Source organism: Antechinus flavipes, chromosome 2 (genome assembly GCF_016432865.1).
Source record: "Antechinus flavipes isolate AdamAnt ecotype Samford, QLD, Australia chromosome 2, AdamAnt_v2, whole genome shotgun sequence".
NCBI lineage: Eukaryota > Metazoa > Chordata > Mammalia > Dasyuromorphia > Dasyuridae > Antechinus > Antechinus flavipes.
This window is the reverse complement of record NC_067399.1, coordinates 314,903,432-314,929,844: the sequence shown is the minus strand read 5'-3', so window position 1 is coordinate 314,929,844 and position 26,413 is coordinate 314,903,432. Positions and strand designations below refer to the sequence as shown.

General features: G+C 31.5%; 1 protein-coding gene across 1 annotated transcript in view; it reads right to left on the bottom strand.

Moving 5' to 3' along the window:
• The window catches only part of SPTLC2 (serine palmitoyltransferase long chain base subunit 2), a 154,299-nt gene that overhangs the window by 59,113 nt on the left and 68,773 nt on the right, over window positions 1-26,413 (bottom strand). The window contains exons 6-9 of the mRNA XM_051977509.1: window positions 21,281-21,374; window positions 19,582-19,687; window positions 18,332-18,551; window positions 16,679-16,805 (exon numbers count right to left, since the gene is read on the bottom strand). Coding sequence (XP_051833469.1) covers window positions 16,679-16,805; window positions 18,332-18,551; window positions 19,582-19,687; window positions 21,281-21,374 — 547 coding nt within the window. The remainder of the gene's footprint in view (window positions 1-16,678; window positions 16,806-18,331; window positions 18,552-19,581; window positions 19,688-21,280; window positions 21,375-26,413) is intronic.

The following is a 26,413-nucleotide window of genomic DNA, read 5'->3' as shown; positions in this document are numbered from 1 at the left end:
AATCATACACAATTCTCTGTAATAAGTCAAAATATACATGTTAAAATTTTATGTAGATGAAGTAATTTCTAGACCATTGAAGGAAAATAACCAATTTAGATACTATGAAAAGAAAAGGAGTGATAAGGCTGATCTCCAAGAAAATTATAACCAGTATATTCTCACAAGCCTTAAATAACACTGAAGTATATCACTCTTAACTCTTATCTTGCAATTTCCACCTTCTATGTTTCCAAATCCCAGTCCGTACCCTGCCAAAACAACCTATTGCTACCTATTAAGAGTAACTTCTATCTACTCTAAATTCTAAAGACATTTTATAACAATTTAATTCTTTGGATCAAATTCCTTCTTTATTTCAAATGTGTTTTCACTTTTCTTTTTTAGAAGAAACATTTTGTCTTCCTTCTTTTCTTTCCTTGAAAGAATAATCTATAAAGAGATGCCTTTTCCTCCTCTGATTCATACAAGCACAAGAAGTCTCCAAGATAACTCTTTAATCCCTTAATACTCAACAACAAGTCATAGCATTAGGCTTTCATATAGAATCAGACACTTCTAGGATAATAAAGGCCTCAGGCAACCTTTACAACAAATTAAACAAGGACTCACACTTCCCAAGCCAGCAGGCACTGTCTAATAACTTGAATGGAACATTCCTCAGGAGATTCATCTTTGGAAAAGTCTGAGGTTGATTAGACCAACAGCAAGGATATGATTATGCACTCAGCTGAGGAATGCTTTAAAATACATAAAAAACACTTTGTGAATGGGCTTTTCAAAGAAGGATGAGAAAAATCAAATATTTGAGGGCAGGGGTTTTTTAAAGCAAAAAGTGACAGAAGTTAAAAATCAACCTCTCCCTAGAGAGGTCCTCAAATTTGGCAAACCATCAGAGGAATGAAATTTCCACTGAATTAACTTTCAACCTTTTAATTAGGAACAAACACAGTTTGTATTGCTTTGATTGTTTTTCAATATACTGTTCATGTAGTAAAGTTGTAGAGTGACTGGGATAAAGTCTCCTAGATAACAAAGCCTTTAAAAATAATCTTGAAGAAAACAAGCCCTACCAGGTAAATTTTTCAATTATTCTTCAAAATGTGCACAGAGCTTTTTTGTGTGTGGTTCAGCAAACTTAAGTGATAGAAGGAAAAACCTGGAAATCAACAGGAGTCCTGGATAAGAGGGAAGTGAACAGATCAAGCAGTGGAGAGAGAATTTCACTTTAAAAATGTAACCGAATACCAAGAAACATTGTCCTCTCCAATAATCTGGAAAATAATAACTTTTTAAGTAATATGCAAGTTTGTTTTCCCTGTCTCCTCTACCTACCCCTAAATGATAGAGAATTCATTTCATCCCTTACTCCCAGGAAAATACTCTTTCCATTTATTCTTTGCACTAAAAAATAAAAAACCAGTATGCTATTTTAAAATGAATCTACATCTGTTCAAATCTATTGCTTATGAGCACCTTAAATAACTTCAAACTGAAACAAAACATAAAAGAGAAGGCTAATCTTGTGGCAAAAAAAAAAAAATTTTTTTTTATCATTTGGATATGGAAGAAAGATGAGGGTAAAGAGGAACTTTTAAATAAGACAACCACACAATAAATACCCTGGAACTCACGGTAGGTAGATTTTCAGCACAAAAGAGTGTATAGAGGACCACTTATTCATGAACAGGAAACAAATAGATAAATGCTACAGGAACTCTTATGCGTAGATTTGAGAACTCTAACATCAATCTGGGATAGTTTTGGGGAAATTAACAAAGAAAAATAAAGAAAATAAACCAATTCAGAAAAAAATTGCATTTTGATCAACTCTTAAGGAAAGAGAATAAATCTTTCATAATAAGCAGTTTGAGTTTAAGAAAAGAAGATTCCATCTATCTGCCAAGGGAAAGTCAGGAACTATATGAGCAAAACCATAAAACACTTTCCACACAAATAAAATCACATCTAAACAATCGGAAAAATATTAAGTGTTCTTGGATAGGCCAAGCAAATATAATAAAGATGACAATACCACCTAAACTAATCTATTTATTTAGTGCTATACCAATCAGACTCCCAAGAAACTATTTTACTGACCTAGAAAAAATAACAATAAAATTCATCTGGAAGAACAAAAGGTCAAGAATTTCAAGGGAACTAATGGAAAAAAAATAATCAAATAAAGGTGGCTTCGCTGTACCTGATCTAAAACTGTATTTTAAAGCAGCAATTACCAAAACCATTTGGTCTTGACAAAGAAATAAACTAGTTGATCAATGGAATAGGTTAGGTTCACAGGACAAAATATTCAATAATTATAGCAATCTAGTGTTTGACAAACCAAAAACCCCAGCTTTTGTGATAAGAATTCACTTTTTGACCAAAACTGCTGCGAAAATTGGAAACTAGTATGGCAGAAACTAAGCACTGACCCACACTTAACACTGCATTTCAAGATAAGATCAAAATGGGTTCATGATCTAGGAACAAAGAATGAGATTATAATTAAATTAGAAGAACACAGGATAGTTTACCTCTCAGACCTGTGGAGGAGGAAGTAATTTGTGACCAAAGAAGAACTAAAGATCATTACTGATCACAAAATAGAAAATTTTGATTATATCAAGTTAAAAAGCTTTTGTGCAAACAAAACTAATGCGGACCAAATTAGAAGGGAAGCAATAAACTGGGAAAACATCCTTACAGTTAAAGGTTCTGATAAAGGCCTCATTTCCAAAAGAAAATTGACTCAATTTTATAAGAAATCAATCCATTCTCCATTTGGTAAATGGTTAAAAGTTATGAACAGAGAATTTTCAAGTGAAGAAATTGATCTAATCACATGAGAAGGGCTTCAAATCTTTATTGATCAGAGAAATGCAAATTAAGACAACTCAAAAGAGTTACTCAAAAGAGATACCACTACAAGAATCTCAGATTGGCTAAGGTGACAGGAAAAGATAATGATGAATGTTGAAGGGGATGCGGGAAAACTGGGACACTGATGCATTGTTGGTGGAGTTGTGAATGGATCCAACCATTCTGGAGAGCAATCTGGAGTTACACCCAAAAAGTTATCAAACTGTGCGTACCCTTTGACCCAGCAGTGTTACTATTGGGCTTCTATCCCAAAGAGATCTTAAAGAAGGGAAAGGGACCTGTATGTGCCAAAATGTTTGTGGCAGCCCTGTTTGTAGTGACTAGAAACTGGAAAATGAATGGATGCCTATCAGTTGGAGAATGGCTGGGTAAATTGTGGTATATGAATGTTATGGAATATTATTGTTCTGTAAGAAATGACCAGTAGGATGAATATAGAGAGCCTTGGAGAGACCTACATGAACTGATGCTAAATGAAATGAGCAGGACCAGAAGATTATTATATACTTCAACAACAATACTATATGATGATCAATTCTGATGGACATGGCTCTCTTTAACAATGAGAGGATCCAAATCAGTTCCAATTGATCAGTAATGAACAGAACCAGCTACACCCAGCAAAAGAACACTTTCTATTATTGTTTGCTTGCATTTTTATTTTTCTTCTCAGGTTATTTTTACCTTTTTTTCTAAATCCGATTTTTCTTTTTTTTTTTTTTTTTTTTTTGCATTTTATGTGGTTTTTATTTTTTTTATTTTATTTTTTTAATTTTATTTTATTTAATAATAACTTTGTATTGACAGAATCCATGCCAGGATAATTTTTACACGACATTATCCCTTGCAATCACTTATGTTTCGTTTTTTCCCCTCCCTCCCTCCCCCCCGCAAGATGGCAAGCAGTCCTATATATGTTAAATATGTTGCAGTATATCCTAGATACAATACATATTTGCAGAACCGAACAGTTCTCCCGCTGCACAGGGAGAATTGGTAAATCCGATTTTTCTTGTGTAGCAAGACAACTGTATAAATATGTATACATATATTATATTTAACATATACTTTAACATATTTAACATGTATGGGATTACTTACCATCTTGGGGGGGGGGGGTGGAGGGAAGGAGGGGAAAAGTTGGAGAAGTTTTTGCAAGGGTCAATGTTGAAAAATTACCCATGCATATGTTTTATCAATAAAAAGTTGTAATTAAAAAAAAAAAGAGGATTCCATTGAGGGAGTCTTTAAAGTCAGTGCATCCCTGTCAATAAAAAGTTATTTAAAAAAAAAAAAAACCCAATTACCTCAGCTAAAAAAAAAAAAAAAAGCACAATGAAAAAAATACATTAATAAAGAAATTTTTAAAAAAATAAAAACAATTTTAAAAAAGAGAGCTACCTGAAAAAAAATAAACTCAGTGCATCCTCTCCTAGTCTACCTAATTTTCTTTACCCACACTTCACTGTATAAAGAAAAAATATTTTTTCCTTTTCTCTTGATTCCTGACAATTAACAAGAATCCTAAACTACAAAAAAAAAGATAATTCAAGAAAAAATTTTAAAATGTTGTTGATCAATTCATTTGGTCATTAAATTATAATGGGAAATATCCTTAAAGATTTAGTTCAATTCTCAATATCTGTGTTTGCATCACCTATTTCAGCTCTCTCTCTAAATAATGCTTTATGTTGAGGGGAAAAGAAATTAAAAGAAATTGAGATATTATTGCTACTCCCATTAAAAAAAAAAATACAAGCAATCAATAATTTTAACAACTCTACCCTAGAGTCAGGAAACCTGAGGCTTAGTTTTCTCATCTGTGATATAAGGGAAGAAGTTAACATTAGATGATTTAAATTTCCTTTCATAAGAGTTCATTAGTTCTTTATTAACAATCATTTTAGGAATATAGATTCTAAGATCTAGTTGTGAATTGTCAGTAAGACACACTACTTAAGTATGAGGGATATAAAAGGTCAAAACTAGGCTTACTTGAAAAATATTTTTCATGTTAAATAAACAATAAAATGCTTAAAACTCTGATATACAAACTGGCTTAAAGATGAAAGAAAGCAACCACAAACTAATACTGTGATGGCTTACTGTCCAGGACAAAATTCATCTGAGAATATCCAAGTACCTTTTTTTTTTTCCCTTCTGATAGTATGTGGTTGTTTCTAAATTTAAAAGTGTGCGTGGAATGTGAACATTCTGCTAATTAGGAGTGATACAAAGGTTCATCAAAACTTATCAAAAACACACTAATATTACATTTTAAAACATCAGTACCTTGGGAAAATTAAATTCTCTTTATGGTCTCTCTTCCTTTCCCTCCTCCCCATTTATTTTTCCAGGTTTTTACTCCTTATAGCTTTGAGATTCAGAAGGGTTAAATTTCAATTCTCAAAATTAACAATCAAGGTGATAAATTAACACCCCATTAACAAGTCCATTATTGGAAGAAATTCAACTGAGCCAAGCTTCATTTTAATGAAAGATTTTTAGTCTCAATTAGGCACATGCTTTAAAAAACTTCTCCCCCTTGAAAAATGGCTGCTTTAATCTAAACTAAACAGGTACAATCTTTAAAATACTATGAACAGGATGAGAAAATAAGATTTCTAAATGAAGTCTGCTATCAAGCACATATAAAAGCATCAATCAAGCTTATTTTATTCTACAGCTTAGTGAATTTTTCTTCATCATCTTGTTAAATACACAACACTATGAAATAGTTTGAAAATTTTCACTCTTCCTAAAGTTTCCTTGGATTACACATGCTATTTGAACACACACACCCACACAAAATCAATCTAAGTATGATAATAGCATACAGAAAAATACAAATTTGTAAATGAGACAGTCTAATCCAGTGGTTCTCAAACTTTTTTTCTCAGTATCTTTACAATATTAACAACTATTGAGAATATGTCCAAAGAGTTTTTGTTTATATGGGTTACATAACAGATTATCATAAATAGAAAAAAAACTAATTTTGAATTTGTAGACCCTCTGAAAGGATTTCAGAGACCCTCCAGGATTCACTGCACCACACTTTGAGAACCACTAGTCTAATCAAATATAGACCAGTTATCCTAAGTATAAAAATTTCTGTTTTGAGGACACAGCCAATTTATGTATAATATGTAACATAAATCTACAGAAGTTCATAATCATCTAATCAAAATTCCTGATTTTACAGAACTGGAAACTGAGATCAAGAAAGACTAAGAAGCTTGCTCAAATTTTCATAGGCAGAAAAGTAGCAGAGTTAGAATTCAAACCCAGATATCTGAATAAACCCACACCCTGTCATTAATACAATTTATTTGCTTTGATTCAAAATCAAATATTGAACCTTAATTTCCTTTATGAATCTAAAATTCTGAGCTATTGGGAGAGAAAGCTGGTTTCACAAATGTCCACTTCAATTTTTTCAAACTGTTTTTAGGTCTCACTTTAATTCACCAACTTTTTCCAATTCAAAATATTCAGATCAAGGGGACAACAATAAAAGTAGAATCTTTTCTTGTAATGTTATCTTTTCTTTTACATTTAAAAAGAGATGGAAGGCAAGAAAAATCTCTTTAATTTTTATAAGTGACACTCTAATGAAAGGACAAAACAACAATTCCCCCACCTCCTTTTTTTTTTTTTTAAAGATGGCACAATGGATAGAATGCTGGGCCAATAGCCAGGAGAACCTAAGTTCAAAAGTTAGCTAAGTATCCTTAGCAGCTGACCCAGAACAAGTCATTTAACTCTGTTTACCTTTCCTCATCTGAAAAATGAGCTGAAGAAGGAAATGGCAAAACACTCCAATATCTTTGCTAAGAAAACCCCAAATGTAGTTAGTTTGCTAATATATATAGATATATTAAAAATATACAGACAAGCCTATTTGTCAATATAACTGCTTCTCCTTTTAAGTTTATGTATTTCATTTTATGCATTCAATTTTTTTTTCCCCTAAGAAGGGATCCATAGGCTGCACTTCACTGTCAAAGGATTCGTAACACAAAAGGATCAAGGAAAAACTATCAGGATATGGTTGCTTCAAGCTTGATAGCTTCCAAATCCAATCTATTTTTTTGTATCAGCAATACAGAAGGTAGAGAAAGTTTAAAGGACTGTGAGGTAAGGACCTAAAAAAAGGAAAAAGTTGTTTCATCTATTTAATATCGACAGTGGAATGTCAGCTATTTGGAACTCCTATTTTGGGGTGGGGAAGTTGAAGAATCCAGGAAATAGATAGGAAGAGACAAGACAAGATCCTGAACCCCAAATCTGAGAAAGAACTAACTGCAAATTCCTTAAAGAGAGTTATATTAAAAATGCTTGTATTAACTACCCCAAGGAGAAGGGGGACAAAGTTATTTATTTTTAAACTAAGACCAGCTTTATTAATATTTGCAAATACTTTGATGGTCCTAAAGTAATCATATCAGATTTTTGAGCTACCCTTAACAATATTCTTTCATTCAAATATTTAAGTAGTAGTTGTAGTCAAGGAATGGGATGGGACTGAAGAGAAGGAAATTCAAAATCTTAACTTCAGCTTTCAAGGAGTTACCATCTAACAATGGAATTAAGACATGTATCCAAATAACAATTAAATCAAATTATGGGTGTCTAAAGTGAATTGCAAATAACATTATAAGAGTTCAGATGAAGAATTAGCAATCTATAAATGCACATTTCATACAAATTTATTTAAGGGCTGGGTAATAAAAATTGGTTACAATCACATAGATTTTTTTTTTTTTTTTGTAAGTGATAGGCAATAGACTCAAAAACAACCCATTCAGCACAAGTTCCTCAGCAGAATATCGTTGGAGAAGAAATCATTTATCTCCTCAAAGTTAACCTTTTATGCTCCAAAAATCACTATTCCAGCTATTTTTGGCAATGACAAGGGGATTAGCCAAAGCCTTACTATGACACAAGAATGTCACAGATATTGATACCCTAAAAGGTTCTCTGCTATTCTTACAATAGTAAGTTTACTATTCACTCTTAATGAAAACACTAAATAATTTTCTCAAAGGCAATATTAATTTTGGTGATTATTGACTATGAATGATCCTGATTCTTAATTGCTTTTTTTCTTTTACATTTTAATATTTTTCAAAACTGTAGTTTCACTGTTAGGAATTTTATGTTTCTCTTTCATCAAAAGAGGAGCTACTTTGCTAATAGTTATAAATTAACAGAAATCCTAAAGGAAATATAAGTCAATAATTTAAAAATCTCAACTTCCCAAAGGCCATTAACTGCCAAGATTTCAAATTTCAGTGCCCAATATCATCAAGCTCATGCTTTAATATTTATTTGACAATGATTTGAATCAAAAACATTCTTTTATATATAGTTTTGATGGTGTTATACAGAGTCCAAATTACCATTTGGTTTATGATTTTGCAAATTTATAATACATTTTCCATTTGATCCTATAAAATGTTTATATGTTGTAAAATAATTTGCAAGTTCTGCATTTTCCTCTCAAAATTTCAGTATTTTATAAGCCATATGCCCATTTTAATTTGATCTTCTTTAATCTAAGCACCTTCTATTGAGTATGCATGTACTTAACTCACTCCTATATCTATCTTTAAAAAAATTATTTCTGTTTAATTCTATTGTCATTAATTCTATCCCTAAATCACTAGAGCCTTATTTATAGAATTTGAACTTATTTTCACTAACCAACTGATTTCAACACAAGTTTTATTGTGTTTTAATTTACTTACACAATTGACAAACTACTATATATCAATAAACGTCACTTAACTTTGGACGCTTTCCGATTTCAAAAGAAGCTTCTTGTCTGGGAGCATTTTGGGTTTCACCTTCATTTTAGGAGCCCTAATCAGGACTTGCTTGGTGCTCTCAGGTTGGTTGTTTAAAAGCAGTTAAAAAAAAAAAAAAAAGTAGAAGAGTAAATGTGCTCCAATTCTACTCACTTTTTTTTTTTTTTCTGAAGATTGCCTAAAATGTCCTTATTCTGCACTCTAATAATAAAAATCCCTTCAGGCAATAAAATAAATTTATCCCAACTTTAAGTACAGTTCTTAAGTATACCTTTATTTTAAGTATACTAACATTAAAACCAATCTCACTGATTGATGCCCTAAAACTTCAGACTTAGATTGGTTAACTGAAACGTCTTCACATTTAGCAAATGTGTTTCCTTTTTATATTCTCAGCTGTGAAATTATTTAAACTCACAAGACTTTTAATCTAATTTATCTATATTATTTCCTAAGTTTTCTTATTTTAACATTATCCTAAATTTCTATTTCAGTGAATCTCTCCTGAGACTGTATGCTATTATGCTGGATTGTTTCTATCTCTGGTTCCTTTTTATAAAAAATTAAATTTGTTTATTTTTATATAGACAGATCATTTGTGACTCCCATTCCCCCTCTCTCAATTGAATAACCGAATAAAGCCTTCATCATAAACATACATGATCAAGCAAAACAAATAATTACATTAATCATGATGAAAAATTTCATCTTTCTTTTGGCCTGTTAACTTTATTTCACCATCAAGAAGACAAAGTTGAGTTATATCTTCAGTACTTTGGAACTAGTAGGTTAACCCTGTATCAGAGTTATAAACCTTTCAAAGTTGATTTCATTACAAATATATACTATCATTTTAAAAATATTGCCTATTAGTCACCCTGAAATAAGAGAACAGAGCTTCTTAGGTTCCAATTTTCTATTACTACAAAAAGAGGTTTTATAATTTTTAAAAAATATATACATATGTAAATCCTTTTCCTCTTTCTTTACTCTCTTTGACATATAGGACTGGTAGTGATAGATAGTTGGGTCAAATAATATACTCAGGGGCAGCTAGGTGGTACAGTGGATAGAGCATCGGTCCTGAAGTCAGGGGGACCTGAGTTCAAATCTCAGATACTTAACACTTCTTAACTGTGTGACCCTGGGCAGGTCACTTAATCCCACTTGTCTCAGAAAAAAAAATGTGCCCAATTTGTAACTTTGGGAGCACAATTACAAATTGTTCTCCAGAGTACCTGTATTCATTTAGTTCTCTACCAGCAGGGTATTAGTTGTTGCCTGTCCCCCCTACAGCCTCTCAAATATTTATCATTTTTCTCTTTGTCATCTTGGCCAATATAATGGATAAGTTAGAACTCCAAAAGAGTTTGATATGCATTTCTCTAATAATCAGTGATCTAAAGCATTTTTCGATATAGTTAATGAAAATTTGTATTTCTTAATTTGAAAATCGCTCATTTACATTTTTGACCATTTGTTTACTAGGGATTATTTAAAAAAAACAACAAATAATATTTCACTTTGTTAACCAGTTTAGGAATAAAATTGCTACATCTACTTCTGTTTCTTTTTAACAGTTCTAGTCTTCCCTTGTGAAATCATAATGTACTAAGAAATGATCATTCCTCCCAAACAATAATGAAATTATATATTTATTGCTTTTCTCCTGGTATTTATTAATACTACATAGAAATATTCATGATTTCCATAGATTTATTTTGTATCCTATCAACTTACTGGAGGTATCCCAATTTTTTTAGTTTCCTACATGTCATCTTCACATAGGAATAATTTAACCTTATCTTCTGTCTATGCTTATACATTTAATTTCTCCCTTTTGTTCATTAGCTAACATATTTAGCACTATGTCAAGGAACATATAGAGGTATAGCTTTGTTTTACTCCCATTACTTGCTGAGGAAAGGATCCCAGATTTCTCCATGGCAAATAATGCTAGTTCTTGATATTCATCAAATATTTTTGATTGCTTTAAAGTACATTTCTGGGGCAGCTAAAGGACACAGTGTATAAAGTACAAGACCTGAAGTCAGAAGGATATGAGTTCAAATGTGGCCTTAGACACTTAATACTTACTAGTTATGAACTGAGTCAATCATTCTGGAAAGCAACTTATATACTTATGTTTTTAAAAAATGATCAAAATGTCCAAATCCTTTGATTCAGAAATTATCCTACTATACATTCACCCAAAAAAGGTCAAATACAGAAAAAGAGGTTTATATGCACCAAAGTAAATACTCAGAGTTAAAAATGGTTAAACAAATTATGGCATATTAATCTAATGGACTATTATTGCACTTAAAAGTGAGTACTGAGTGTTAAGAAAAATCAGAGAAGCCAGGGAAGGCATATAAAGTGAAGCAAGTAGAACCATGAAAACAATTTATCCAGTAAGTATAACAAATAATCATGATTTCAATAATACATATGTTATATCTTGTCACTTTACTAAAGATTCTATCTTGATTAGTTTCCAATTAAGTAACATAACATAATTATATACTATTATAACAAAGTAAATGAAAACAACAACCAAAAAACAGTAAATTAATGATGCATAATTATAATGTACAAGTTTGATGGAAAAAAATAATAAAAGTATGTACTTCCAACCCATTTCTGCAGAGATGGAGGACTATTAAGTGTAGAATATTGTATAAAGCATTAAATTTGGTTGCAGTATATACACATGCATTTTTAGGATATTTATTATAAATAACTTTTCTTTCATTCAAATAATTTTTCAATCTATTGATCATCATGTGGTATGTGTAATTCATTTTGCTAATTATTTTTAAAATGCTGAACAATTTCTTGATTATAAATTCATAATTTTGGGGGCAACTAGATGGCACAGTAAATAGAGATTTGGACCTGAAATCAGGAAAATTCATCCTTCCAAGTTCAAATGTGGCCTCAGACATTTGCTAGTTAGTTGCATGTTACTTAACTCTATTTGCCTTAGTTTCTTTATTTAGAGATGTGGAGAAGGAAATTGTAAGCCTTCTCACTATCTTTAACAAGAAAACCCTGAATGGATCACAAAGAGTCAGACGTGATGGAAACAACTGAAGAAAAACAATTATAAATTCAATTTGTCAACCAAAAATTGTTATATGTTGCTTATCCTTTTGATTAAGATTTTATTTAAAATTTTTGATTTAATATTCATTACTAAAATTAATAAGTAATTATTCATTTGCTTTATCATTCATTTCTTAGGGTTATCAGGACCTTTGGTCCTAATAAAAGGACTTTGGTACAATGTTTTACCTCTTATTTGTTGAGAATGATTTCTGTAGAAATGGTTTTAATTACTCCTTATGTATTTAATGTATTTTAAGTCCCTGGAAAGCAAGGGTCTCTCCCACTCCTTTAAAGTTCATCTAAAAAGTTTCTGTTAAGGAAAACAAATACATCTCTGTTTGACAGAAGAGGAAATACTGTAAACAAGTTAGATTATCTGGTGATTTAAGGAGATCTTGGGAACAACATCTAGATCCCCTCTTCTGAGTCAGGTTCAACTCTTTTCTTCAGACACTTAGTGATCCATAATTAGTGACTCATGCTTTGATCACTTTTTCCTAGACATTCATTTCCTCAAAATTCTAAGAATGGAAATTCTTACAATGGTATAATGGCCAATGTAGTATCATTTGAAAAAAATGTTTTTAATTCAATAAGGCACAAAGGTACAAAGACTATCTAACATACTAATAGGATGAAAAGGAGAGTTAGCTTAGGAAAGATGACATATCTACCCTTCAGAGTACCAAAAATGTAAGACTTAACCAGGCACTTCAAATTTAGAACCATTAATAAGAAGTTTCATCTTTTACAATAACAAAAGCTTTAAGGGTCCCTATAATCTTCGCTTTCAGCAATACAGCTAATATATTCCTTTAATAAAATTAAACTTTTTAGAATTTAAAAAAAAAAAAAAACAAGTCCGAAAATTTGATTAACCCTTTATTACTACTATGACTGAAAGCTAGATATTTTGGCAATGCAAAAATAATTTTAAAATTGTCCTACTAAGAGTCTTTGGCCTCTTTTTGTATCCCCAATACTTAGCACAGTGTCTGGCACAGTAAATCCTTAATAAATATTTGTTGAATTGAGGTAAGTATAGCAACTTTAAAATAAAAATTATTTTCTATACTAGTCACTGGTGAGATCAGAGTGCTAGACAGATCAGGGTTCTCACCAATCAAAATACTAAAAAGGATATATTAGGTATAGAGTAGGCAATCTGCATTTTCTCAACAGAAATTATTTCCATTTATTCATTCTTTATACAATTTTATTGTTCAATAATTAGCTGCTGGAAGAGTAACAATATAGACACACACAAAAAAAAGGCTCATTGATGTGACATAATCATAAAGCATTAACTAATAATTTCCTTCACTGATTTCTCCAGTTTTTTCTACAAAAGATCAGTCTACTATATAAAATCATACTGTCTTTTTTATATTCTGTATGGTGAGAGGTAGAGTTCTGCAGTAGTCTTAGAGGAAGTAATACTCATTGCAAACAATCAGTTTATGGGAGACTATTACAAGCCCTAATAATGTTACAGAATACCACAACACAGGGTATCCTATAAAAAGACTCATCTTGAAATTACTCTATGGCCATTTTCATTATTTTTCAATCATTATTCAATAATACCAAATAAAAATTAAGGTACAAAGCATTAACTTAAAACTTCAAGCTAACTGAATAAGGAAGGATCTAGATGTTGTTCCCAAGATCTCTTTAAATCACCAGATAATCTAACTTGTTTACAGTATTTCCTCTTCTGTCAAACAGAGATGTATTTGTCTTCCTTAACAGAAAACATTAAAAAGATTTTAAATTTTGTAAATAAAATGTAATGGACAATATAAACATTGATATTTAATATACTAGCTATAATTTAAATTAAACTAAAAAGAGTACTACTACTACTACTAGGGCAATTGATAAGCAATCACAATAATTTTCAAATAGTTTTGAAAGATCTAAGTTAAAGTCTGAAGTGTTTTAATTTATGGATCTAAGATGTATGTGTGTGTGTATATATATATATATATATATATATATATATACATATATACATATGATTTTTCTTAGATACTACCTATTTTTTAAATAATTTCTCTCTCGTGTACACACACACACACATACACACACACACACACACACACACACCCCCATATGTATATATAGACTGATGCCTTTAAAAACATCTTATCAGTTTGATCTAAAAGAAGAAATTGCATGCAAGTCAAAATTAATCAAGTTATGTTTTAAATTTGCTGCAGAATATGTTTGCTCTGTTCCTAAAAAAAATTATTGATCCCCCAATACTAACTAACTGCTCTTTTTGTAAGAATTATGAGATGATACAAGGTATTAGGGATGTTACATTGGATTATTTTTATCTGTCACTTTGCCACTTTGCCCAGGCTATTACTTTCTGTCCAAATCATGAGTTCCTTTGCCTTACAACAATTCTTAAAAATATTTTTTAGGAAAAAAAATTGTTCAGAGTAAAATTTAATATCTAATTCTAAACTTTCAACATAAAACATCAAGATACTGATATCCTAGTGTCCTGGTCTGTCCAATGACAACATCTGCTTATGACAACATCTATCTGCTAATAAATTCACTTAATTGACACAGCACTGATCACATTTTTCCTTCTTATTAGGAAGTTAGAAAGATGCTCTTTTAATAAAAACATGAAATAAATATATGTGTCTAAGACCTTAAGTTAAAGTGACTTTTTTTCCCTTTTCTTTGAGTTAATTTTCATTGAAATCTCTGTGGAGAAAGTTGATGATCTACCCACTACAATCAAATTAGCAAAACCTTTACTTGTACTATGTTTCTTCATTTTATTAAACAGCCAAAAATAAGAATGATTAGGACAAACAAAGGAACTGATGAATATATGTGAGGCTAATAAAAACTTCTTAGGGTGAATTAAATTTGACAAACATCAATTAAATATCTATCATATGTAAAATGTGCTAATATCTCTCTCTCTACAAAGACAAAAATGTAATGATGGTGGTTCTCAAAAATGTCTTTGTTAATTTTTTTTATCATTATTTACCAACTATTACCAGAAAGCCTCTCATTATATTTGTTATCCCTTTCATAAGCACATCACTCTCATATTAAACAAAAGATATCTAATTTATTTCAAGTAATATTTTATATGGATCTATAGCATAGGATATAAATAACAAATAACTATCAGTAGATAACTGACACTTGTTTTTATACATGTGAGCTTACATATTGTGTTAGTGTATGCAATGAAGTGTTTGAAGTGCCTGAAAGATCAGATCTGATGAAAGTGAGATATGAATAGTTATAAACACTAACTAAAAAAAAAGTGAAAAAGATTTTAAAAGTACAACTTAGTTCTTACTAACATAGTACTTATATTGTTCTTGGGGATAATACAACTTTAAGTAACAAATTTTTTAAATGAATGAACTAGGATGGCTGAAATTGGAAGTGTCTTCTTTGCCATTGCAACTGAACAAAAATTAACCTAGAAAGACTTTCCCATTTTAAGACACATTCAAAACAACGTATAATTTTATTTTAAGGGATTAAAATAAAAAACTATGGAGAAAGAAGTCAACTGGGACATGATGATAATTGATACTTAAATAGCCCTTTAAAATTTGCAAAGCAGTTGACACCCAACTTTTTAATTGATACTGGGAGATAAGAAGTCTAGGTATTTCTGTCCCCATTTTTACAGACAAGGAAATTGAGGCTCTGAGTCCAAATAAATTAATTATCCAACATCTCATAGGTAAGGCCTGGAAGCAAGATTTGAATCCAGGTCTTTCTGACTCCCAACCCTAATATTCCACTATCCTCTATTAATGCATTTTCAGTCTTTTCAAATATGATCAAAAATGGTTTGTACTTGAAAGAATCTATTTAAAACCAAGTGTAGTATCTAGTTCACAATATTAGAAAATGAATTATGCCTTCTGAACAGCATATCTATTATCACAGAATCTGAAAGCTAAAAGAGACTTTGGAAGCATCTAGTCCAACTCTTTCCCTAAAGAAATTTCTCCTATAGTATATTTGACAAACGATGTTCCAACCAATGACTGAAGAACTCCAAGGTGACAAAACTCACCCCTGAGAAGACAGCCCATTACACTTCTGGATAGCATGGGTTGTTAAAGATTTTTCTGACATTAGTTTGCCTCTTTGCAACTTCAAAAACCTGTAGGTCTGACAACTTTTACTACAGCCAAAATTGTTTCAGAAATACTTAAAAAGGCAAGCAGGTAAATGAACATAGCCCTTACCTACTACCTAAAATTAACAATGTTCCAAAACAATACGATCATCTGTGTTTAACTAAGATCCTAAGCATTCTATAGTCATCACTGCCCCCTAGTGCTCAGCAATTATACCAAACAGCATAAACAGTATTCTTTTCAATATTTAGTCTAACACATTAAAAACAATAACCCAAATACCTTATTAGAGCTGAGAATAATTAGAGCCAAAGGTTGAAATATCCTTTACTATTTACATGAAATAAGAAAGTCTAAGACACTGCAAAGAAGCAGTAGCTCTTACATATTACCTTAATATAACATCATCAAACACACAAATTCAATCAGTGAAGCGTAGAAGGAGATATAAATTTAAAAGTTATAAAATTAATATGACTATAAACAAACTCAATGAGAAATGAGCCAGCCTGACAATTAAGTGAAAGGGAAACCTATCTGCTAGGTTACTCAGGTCTCGTGAATAAGATCTTCCAACACACTAATTCTGACTGGGTACTCTTGAGCATTACAAGAATGAGTTTTGTGAGATACTGCTGAAAAAACATGTTCAAGAAGGGCAACAAAATACAAATGATTTGTAATCACAACTGCTAAGCTAAGTTATATAATAAAATGAAAACTCACCAAGATTTGTGCCATCTTCACCCATGATGCATTTCATGGAGGTGATAATTTGTTCCACCACAGGTGGTGACAATGATGTGGCATATACAGCACTATGAGAATGTACACGGAGATAGTCTATCAGTTCCTGAGGAAGTCAGCAGAAACCCACAATTAGAGGTATTTTTTGGCTTTAAAGGCTTTAACAATGAAACAACCATCCTCTTGGTACCTAGTACAGATTTTTTGCTTTACTGTCACTGATTCCGACCTCTTAAAAAGTAAGTTAGGCTGACAAGTAAAGCTATTACCATTATAGTACAAGAAGAACTGAACACAAAATCAGGAAAATAAATACTGGAAAGTATATGGCACCCATAGGTTTTACATTCAGTGGCATTTTAGAGTTCTTAGGGGCAGGACTAGCTTCATTTTTGGTTTTGGTTTTATCTCCAGTCCTTTGTACAGTACCATAAAGAGAAGTTGCTTAATAAAAATTTATTGTACTTAATTCTAAATGCTAAGTATTTATTGATTTTATTCCCCATGTCCCATCATAGAAGGCTATGCCCTCCAAAGTCTAAACTCAGAAGACTATGTCACCTCATATTACTAATTACTATGCTGGGGGCAATTGTTTATGATCACTCTTTCTGTAGTGTTCAATTCTTTCTATTCTGACAAAGCTATTACTTATAACTTACCCTGAGCTCCCTGAATAGTATACACATAAGATAACTTCATATCTCAAATTCAACATTTTATAAACCTGAGCTAATTTCTGAAGATCCAAAGGTAAAATGCAGCAAAAATTATAAAAAGGGAAATTTCTAAGTAATCAGCAAAAAAGTGAGTTAAAGTCATTGAATAAAAAGAGTCTGCCAGATATAAGGGTTTTACTTTAACCAGTTACCTTTAAAAAGAAAATGTGTATGCTAGAAAAGGGATACGTATCATATATTTAAGTAAAATTAAAAAGTACATGTATTCATTCTAAAGTTCAACTGCATATCTTTATCTTAGATTATGGGAAACAATACTGATGCACATGCTTATCCTTCAGGTTATCACTTTTGTAGCTTTCTAGAAAGCAAGCAAAATTTTCCAAACACTGATCACTTTCCCAAAGATAACCTTTTTCAAAGAGTACTTTGGCAAAATTAAAAACAAGAAAATCTAGCCCAGATCTTGTATATTTATTAAGAGATACATTAGTAGGCTGTCACTTAAAGATCGATTCTGGCAAAATCAGGAAAATATTGGATTCTTAAAAATTCCTGTTGAAGCTAGCAAAGTAACTTCATTCCAGTAGATCTCTCTAAAATCATCTACATCCAGGATCACTAGCACAACACAAACCAAACAGAAGTCTATTATAAACAGGAATCACTACTGTTAGTTCTCTCACACAACAGTGCAATCTGTCCTTCAGAATTTGAGAAGTTATAAAAATGAAAAACAAAGAACATAAAGCACCTTTAGTTCAGCAAAGATATATTAGAATTACTCACCATACAACCAAAGTGTGAAGCTCACTTGTACTGCAAATCCAAACAGGAAATAAATTTATACTCAAAGCACTACTGCTCAGGAGCCTACTAACATGTCACTCAACTGTTCAACAGAGTAGTCTTTAGCTTCAAACATGCTTCCCATTTCTTAACCCAAATTTACCTTCCTGCCTCCAATGTATCCTCCAGCAGCTCCAAAACTTTTTGTGAATGTCCCCATCATAATATCCACGTCCTCAGGATTCAGACCAAAGTATTCTACTACACCCCGACCTGTTGGGCCCAGTGCCCCAATGCTGTGGGCTTCATCTAGATACAGGTAAGATTTGTATTTCTTCTTAAGGGCAATCACTTCAGGGAGACGAACAATTGACCCTTCCATGCTGGTAAAACAGGATAACAGGATACATAAACTTAGATTTCAATGGAAAGCTAATATTTTGTCTCCTGTTTGCTAACTGATGTTCAGAGAAAGTTTGATTGTAGTATATGCAGCAGTAAAAACAATGAAACTTGTCTTGGTTCTATGACTGAAAGATCATCCTTTTTTCCGACAATCATGGTTTTTAAAAGTATCTAAGAAGCCTCAACATCTATTTTAATTCAAATATTATCTCTCACAATCTAATTCTTTCTAATGCAGGAATTCAATTATAACTTCCAAGTACAATTCACGACATAACATTAAACATAGATTTAGATGCCATATTAAATATGTCATTGACTGCTAACCAACTTGAATACCATGTTTCTGCAGACTTCTAAAGAAAAAAATTGTATCTTGCATAAGCAGTTAAAAAAGTTAATCTACCTTAAAAGGAAAAAGATCAAAACAAATTTTCCTCAAGCTTATATCTAGAAGTCAACAATAGGTTTTAAAACATTTTTAAAAATTGATGAAAATAATGAAAAATAACAAATTATGTATGGTAAAGGGAGGAACATGGCAACAGGAAATAAACATTTGGAACAAGATTTAAAAAAAAAAGTTGTCGGCATGCATAATTATAGTCAGCACATATACATTACAAGTAAATGCTTATACAAGTAAAATTAGACCTTAACAGAAGAGAGATAAATAGAAAGTGTGGCATAATAAAGAGTGATGAAGTTAGAATGAGAAGAAAACTTATACCCCAGCTGTCACTAAGTATTAGTATAATTTTAGGCAAATAGCTTCCACGATTCGAGCCTCAGTTTTCCTATATGTAAAATGAGAATACCTAAGGTCAGCTTAAAAATTTTTTATTTATAATACTTACCTCAAAGAGTAGAGAGGATGATTTAAAACTAATTAAGTAAAGCACTTTATAAACCTAAAAGCATTATATAGAATTATCAATGTTAATTTTACCACCATTACTCTTTGATTATATGGAATAACATCATCAAGATGAAGGGCTACAATATTACCTGTATATTCCCTCTACAAGAATGAGGATTTTCTTCCATGGTCTTCGTGTTCGAGGTTGTCCATATACAATGGCGTCTTTTAAAAGTTTCTCAAGGCTCTGCATATCTAGAGCAAATAGAAAAGAATTATAATATTCCAGACCAAATCTTTTCCTTCATTCATTCCAAAAATACATAATTTATTGCATTCAAAAATTTTTTGAATTTTTGAAGAAAGGTGTCAGAAATGGAGTATTATTACAATGCTGAAAAAAATGAGATAGGAAAGATAGCTTGAATTAAAGTCTTTCATTTAGAAAGTCATCAGAAATTACTGAGCACCTGCTTAAGTTAATATGACCTAATTGATCCAATTAGTATGACTCTAATACTGGTTAGAACTCAGTTTTTTAAAAGGGCAGAGACTATCTATTTCATATGTTTTTATAAAAATATGCTACCTTGCTTTCTCACACAAAGATGATATACCCTAAATATGATTCATTTTTCCCAATATTGGTGATAGATTTGCATCACTCACTCATTTACTCTCTCTCTTGCACAGCAGCATGGACTTGTAAAATGGGTAGCCTGGGATAGTTCTGATCATAGAATGCTACATTCCTATGTGAGACTGAACTCATGGTTTTGACTCTTATTACCCTAACCAATAAAGGAACTAGCCATATAGCTCTGAGATAATGATTCTTTAAACAAACAAAAAACCCCACAATTTTTATGTGAAGAAAAGAATTATTTTAGTTTAAGAAATATAAAACACCCTCTATGCTACATCTGGGCTAGAAATTTAAACTGGGCCTAATTATATATAATGTCCAATGGACTCTAATATCTTGGGCTTCTGCTTTTTCCATTTGCTCCTTAGAGGACTTCATTCTGGGAAATAATTTAATGGCCACTTCTGTTGCTGTAGTTTTCCTGAGCAGAACGAAATTTTCATGTTAGATTCTTTTAGTTCTAAAGTTCTAAATACCACAATAAGCCAGATACTTCTGCTGAGTCTGATAAACATCAAGATAAACTAGGAGGGAAAATCTGTTTAACATAAAATTTGGAGGGCGATTTTAAAAGAAAAATACAAATCCCTATCATAAAAAGCCTTTTAAAAATACAGATATGGAAGTGGGGGGAGAAATACTACTTTGTTATTTTCATAAGGGATGACACATGGAAAGATGGCAGAAAATGTGAAAAACATGGCATTAGAAAAAAAATAAAGCAGCAGAATATAGATGTTTAAATCTCAAGTCAATATATTACCAAACAAGTCAAATGATAATTACCCAGATATCAAGAATATTTCTAAATGTATGCTTAAGTTTCTGTTACAGTCAAGAAAGTACTAAAGTTAGAAGAAACCACATGAAAATGCGCTAATTACCCTAGAAGAAAAATTTAGGAAGCTTATTTTAGTTTTCAAAGGAAAAAATACTTCCAGTATAATGATTTACATGTAGAAATTTTGCCATTTTTATACTATGAAGGAGAACTTAACAAAGGGGAGAAAGAACATAAGAGAATAATTACTTCAGGAGAAAAAACCCTCCTTTAGGTCTTTCCCCATAATCTAACTAAAAAGAGAACAACTGCTAAAAGAACAGAGACATCTTTAAATTCTGCTATTTCCTCTATATTTTCCAATATAGTCATAATGCATGGTGGAAGCAATGACTAATGAGAAAACATTGAAAATACTTACTGTTGTGCTTGAAGACCCTAATTGTTGCTCCAGACAACCTTGCTCCAAGAACTAGAGATGCATGGTTCAGTTCATCACTCAATATAAGGCAGCCCTGTGTAGAATAGTCACACAAAAGAAAAATTGGAGAGAAAAAACAGGTTACAAAAAAAAAAAAACAAAACACCATTAAAAACACCATTAAAAACACATTCACTAGTCTGTTAAAGCAGAACTAATGCAAAAGAAAAGCCACAAAATTTGAAAGGGGATAAAAAGTCAGCATGTAATTAAAAAAAAACTTTCAGGCTCAACTTAATAAAGAATATATATCTTGGAGACTGATTTAAAAAACAATAACAACAATAACAACACTTTAACCTTGCCAATTCTATCACTCTAAGAACTCAGACTTATTAAACCATGTCATAATCAAATGCATAGCTTACCATATATCAAAGCTCTTAAATTTTGTAGTTTAATATTCCCTTCAATAATGTATGTCACATGCCTTTGTAGAAGATTGTACTTGGATGATTACTACAATACTAGCAGTATATTTCAGAATAATATTTGGATACTATACTGTGGGTTCATAATTAAATCTTTACTGCTTAGTCTCATTCAACAAGTCCACCTCTATGTCATGTAGAGGCTTCAAAGCTGACTTTAATAAAAATGCACTGAAACATAAGAATTAAAAAAAAAAAACCCAACACATATAAACCTATTTAATTTCATAGAGATCTGAATTGTTTGTTCTGAGGTTTTTAATATATGTTTTATATTTTTGAATGGAGAAAAGGGAAGAACTGGAATTGAGGGAGACAGTTTTCCCTTACACAAAGACTAATGTTTGCTCTGCATTAATGTCAGAAATGGAGTGCAAATCAAAGTTGTATATTTGTTCCTAAAAGAAAGCACAGAGCTCCATCCTGAATAAAGATACTTGTTTTTGCTGAGGCAAGAAAATGTGAGATTTTTTTTTTTACTACTTATTTAATCACTCCCAGATTCTGATGTCCCACCTTCCTATTGTCCTAAGAACTCAAAATAATCTTGCCAACAAGATTGTCAACAATCTTCAGCAGGTAAGACCTGTACTCAAAAGCAGATTTTCCTGTCAAAAATCTTGCAGTGAACTAAACTATCTTCATTCCTGGCATGGCTGAATATAGGGGATTCAATTTATTGGCCAAAACGAACCTCACAGAAAAAAGTTCAGCAAAGCTACACCTCACTAATGCAGTGATTAGAATTTCTTCTCCTCCCCCTTTTTTAGATGGTATTTTATTTTTCCAAATACATGCAAACATAGTTTTCAACATTCACCTTTGCACAATCTTTTGCCCCCAAATTTTGTCTCTTTCTTTCTCCCCTTCTCAAGACAGCAAGCAATCCGATATATAGATTAAACATTAAACAATCCTTCTAAACTTATTTTCATATTTGTCATGTGGCACAAGAAAAATCACATCAAAAGAGGGGGGAAAAAAAACCATGCAAACAAAAAACAACAAAAAAAGGAGAAAATACTAGGCTTTGCAGCCAGAAAAAAACAATTCAAATACCAAGGAGCCACAATAAAGATCACTCAGGATCTAGTAGCTTCCACCTTAAAGGGCCTGGAATCTGATATTCAGAAAGACAAAGGAAATTGGAATGCAGCCAAGAATAAACTACCCTACTAAACTAAGCATTTTCTTCCAGGGAAGAATGGGCATTCAAGTAAATAGGTGAATTCCATTTATTTCTGATGAAAAGACCAGAACCAAACAAAAAAATTTGACCTCCAAATATAGGACTCAAGAGAAGCATAAAAAGGTAAAAAGAACTCTTGAGAACTGGATTTCTATACATAGAGAGTGTGTGTATAATTTGATTTTTAGTGTTATAATATTAAAAAGGAACTAGGAGTGGAAAAGTCAATTGTACCAGAAAAAGCAAAAAGTAGAGGTAAAATGAGTGAATTACATCTCACAAAGAGACAAAAGAAACCTCTTATATATGAGGAAAGAAGGGAATGTGATAAACATTTGTGTGAATCTTATATCAGATTTGGCTCAAAGAGAAAATATTAGACATATTTGATTTATAGAGAAATTTCTCTCACCTTATTGAAAAGTAGAGGGGAAAGGCAAAAAGGAAAGGGGCGGGCTAAATAGAAGAGAAAACAGAAATAATGGGGGAAAGGTATAAGAAAGAGGGAGGGATTCTAAAGGGGGAAGGCTGCTAGAGCAAGTGGTGCTCATAAGTTAAATACTGGGGAGGGAGGTATGGGGAAAAGGAAAGAGAAAAGTATAATCTGGGGATAATAAAATGGCAGGAAATACAGAAATATGGAATAAAACCTAAAATGTGAATGGGGTGAACTCTCCCATAAAGCAAAAGCAGATAGCAAACTGCAGTAAAAGCCAAAATTCTACAATATGTTGTTTACAAGAAACACATTTAAAGCAAAGTGATACATATGGAGCAGCAAAGGTAAAAGGCTGGAGCAGAATCTATATACTTTAAGTGAAGTAAAAAAAACAGGGGTTGTAGTAACTATAGGTAGGCCGCACAATGGATAGAGTACCAGCCCTTAAGTCAGGAGGACCTGAGTTCAAATCTGGCCTTAGACACTTAAAGCTTCCTAGCTGTGTGACCCAGGGCAAGTCACTTAACCCCAATTGCCTCCGGGGGAAAAAAAGCAGCAGCAACAAGGGTAGCCATCCTGAAATCAGATAAAGCAAAAGCAAAAATTGATCTAATTAAAAGAGATAAGGAAGTAAATTATATCTTGCTAAAGGGTACCATAGATATCAATATTAAATATCTATGCACCAAGTGCTATAGCATAGAAATTCCTAAAGGAGAAGTTAAGAAAACTGCAAGAAGAAATAGACAGCAAAACTATATTATAGTGGGAGATCTTAACCTTGCTATCTCAGAACTAGATAAATCAAACCACAAAATAAATAAGAAAGAAGTTAAAGAGGTAAATAGAATGCTAGAAAAAGTAGATATGATAGATCTTTGAAGAAAACTGAATGGAGACAGAAAGGAGTACACTTTCTTCTCGGCAGTTCATAGAATCTATACAAAAATTGACCATATATTAGGACATAAAGACCTCAAAATCAAATGCAGAAAAGCAGAAATAGTAAATGTATTTTTTTTAGATCACAATACAATAAAAATTACAATCAATAAAAAAGCAGGGGGAAATAGACCAAAAAGTAATTGGAAACTAAACCTCATCCTAAAGAATGAATGGGAGAAACAGCAAATCAAACACAATTAATAATTTCAAACAAGAGAATGACAATAATGAGACAACATACCAAAATGTGTGGAATGCAGCCAAAGCAATAATAAGAGGAAATTTTATATCTCTAGATGCTTACTTGCATAAAATAGAGAAAGAAAAGATCAATGAATTGGGCTGCAACTAAAAAAGCTAGAAAAACAAATTAAAAACCCGCAATCAAATACCAAATTTGAACTTTTAAAAATAAAGAGAGATCAATAAAACTGAAAATAAAAACAAAACTATTGAAGAAATAAAACTAAGAGTTGGTTTATGAAAAAACCAATAAAATAGATAAACTTTACTAAAATTGATTAGAAAAAGGGAAGAGGAAAATCAAATTGTTAGTCTTAAAAATGAAAAAGGAGAACTTTCCTTCAATGAAGAGGAGATTAGAGCAATAATTAGGAGTTACTTTGCCCAACTTTATGCCAACAAATTTGATAACATAAGTGAAATGGAGGAATACTTGCAAAAATATGATTGTCCAGATTAACAGAGGAGGAAGTAAATTGTTTAAATAGTCCCATTTCAGAAAAAGAAACTCCCTAAGAAAAAATCCCCAGGACTGGATGGATTTAATGTGAATTTTACCAAGCATATAAAGAACAATTAATTCCAATACTATTAAAACTATTTGAAAAAATATGGAATGAAGGACTCCTACCAAATTCCTTTTATGACACAGATATGGTATTGATACCTAATCACGTAGGATGAAAACAGAGAAAAAAAATTATAGACCAATTTCCTTAATGAATATTGATGCAAAAATCTTAAATAAAATATTAGCAAAGCATTTACAGAAAACCATCCCCAGGATAATACATTATGATCAAGTAGGATTTATATTAGGAATGCAGGGCTGGTTCAATATTAGGAAAATTATTAACATAATTGACTATATCAATAACCAAATTAACAAAAAACATATGATTATCTCAATAGATACAGAAAAAAACATTTGATAAAATCCAACACCCATTCCTATTAGAAACACTAGAGAGTATAGGAATAAATGAACTTTTCCTTAAAATCAGTAGCATCTATGTAAAACCATTAGTAAGCATCATATGTAATAGGGATAAAGTGGAACCATTCCCAATAAGATCAGGGGTGAAACAAGGCTGCCCACTATCACCATTACTATTCAATATTGTATTAGAAATGCTAGCTTTGGCAATGAGATGAGAAAGAGATTAAAGGAACTAGAGTAGGTAATGAGGAAACCAAATTATCACTTTTTTGCAGATATGATGGTATACCTAAAGAACCCCAGAGAATCTACTAAAAAGCTATTAGAAAAAACAACAACTTTAGCAAAGTTGTAGGATACAAAATAAATCCACATAAATCATCAGCATTTTTATATAGCACTAACAAAATCCAACAGCAAGAGATACAAAAAGAAATTGCATTTAAAATAACTGTCAATAGTATAAAATATTTGGGAATCTATCTGTCAAGGGAAACTCAGGAATTATATGAGCAAAACTACAAAACACTCTCCATACAAATAAAGTCGGATCTAAACAATTGGAAAAATAGCAAATGTTCTTGTATAGGTAGAACGAATATAATAAAGATGACAATACTACCTAAACTAATCTATTTATTTAGTGCTATAACAATCAATCTCCCAAAAAACTATTTTACTGACCTAGAAAAAAATAACAAAATTCATCTGGAAAAACAAAAGGTCAAGAATTTCAAGGGAACTAATAAAAAAAAAAAAATCAAATGTAGGTGGCCTAGCTGTATCAGATCTAAAATTATATTATAAAGCAGCAGTCATCAAAACCATTTGGTATTGGCTAAGAAATAGACTAGTTGATCAGTGGAATAGGTTACATTCGTAGGAC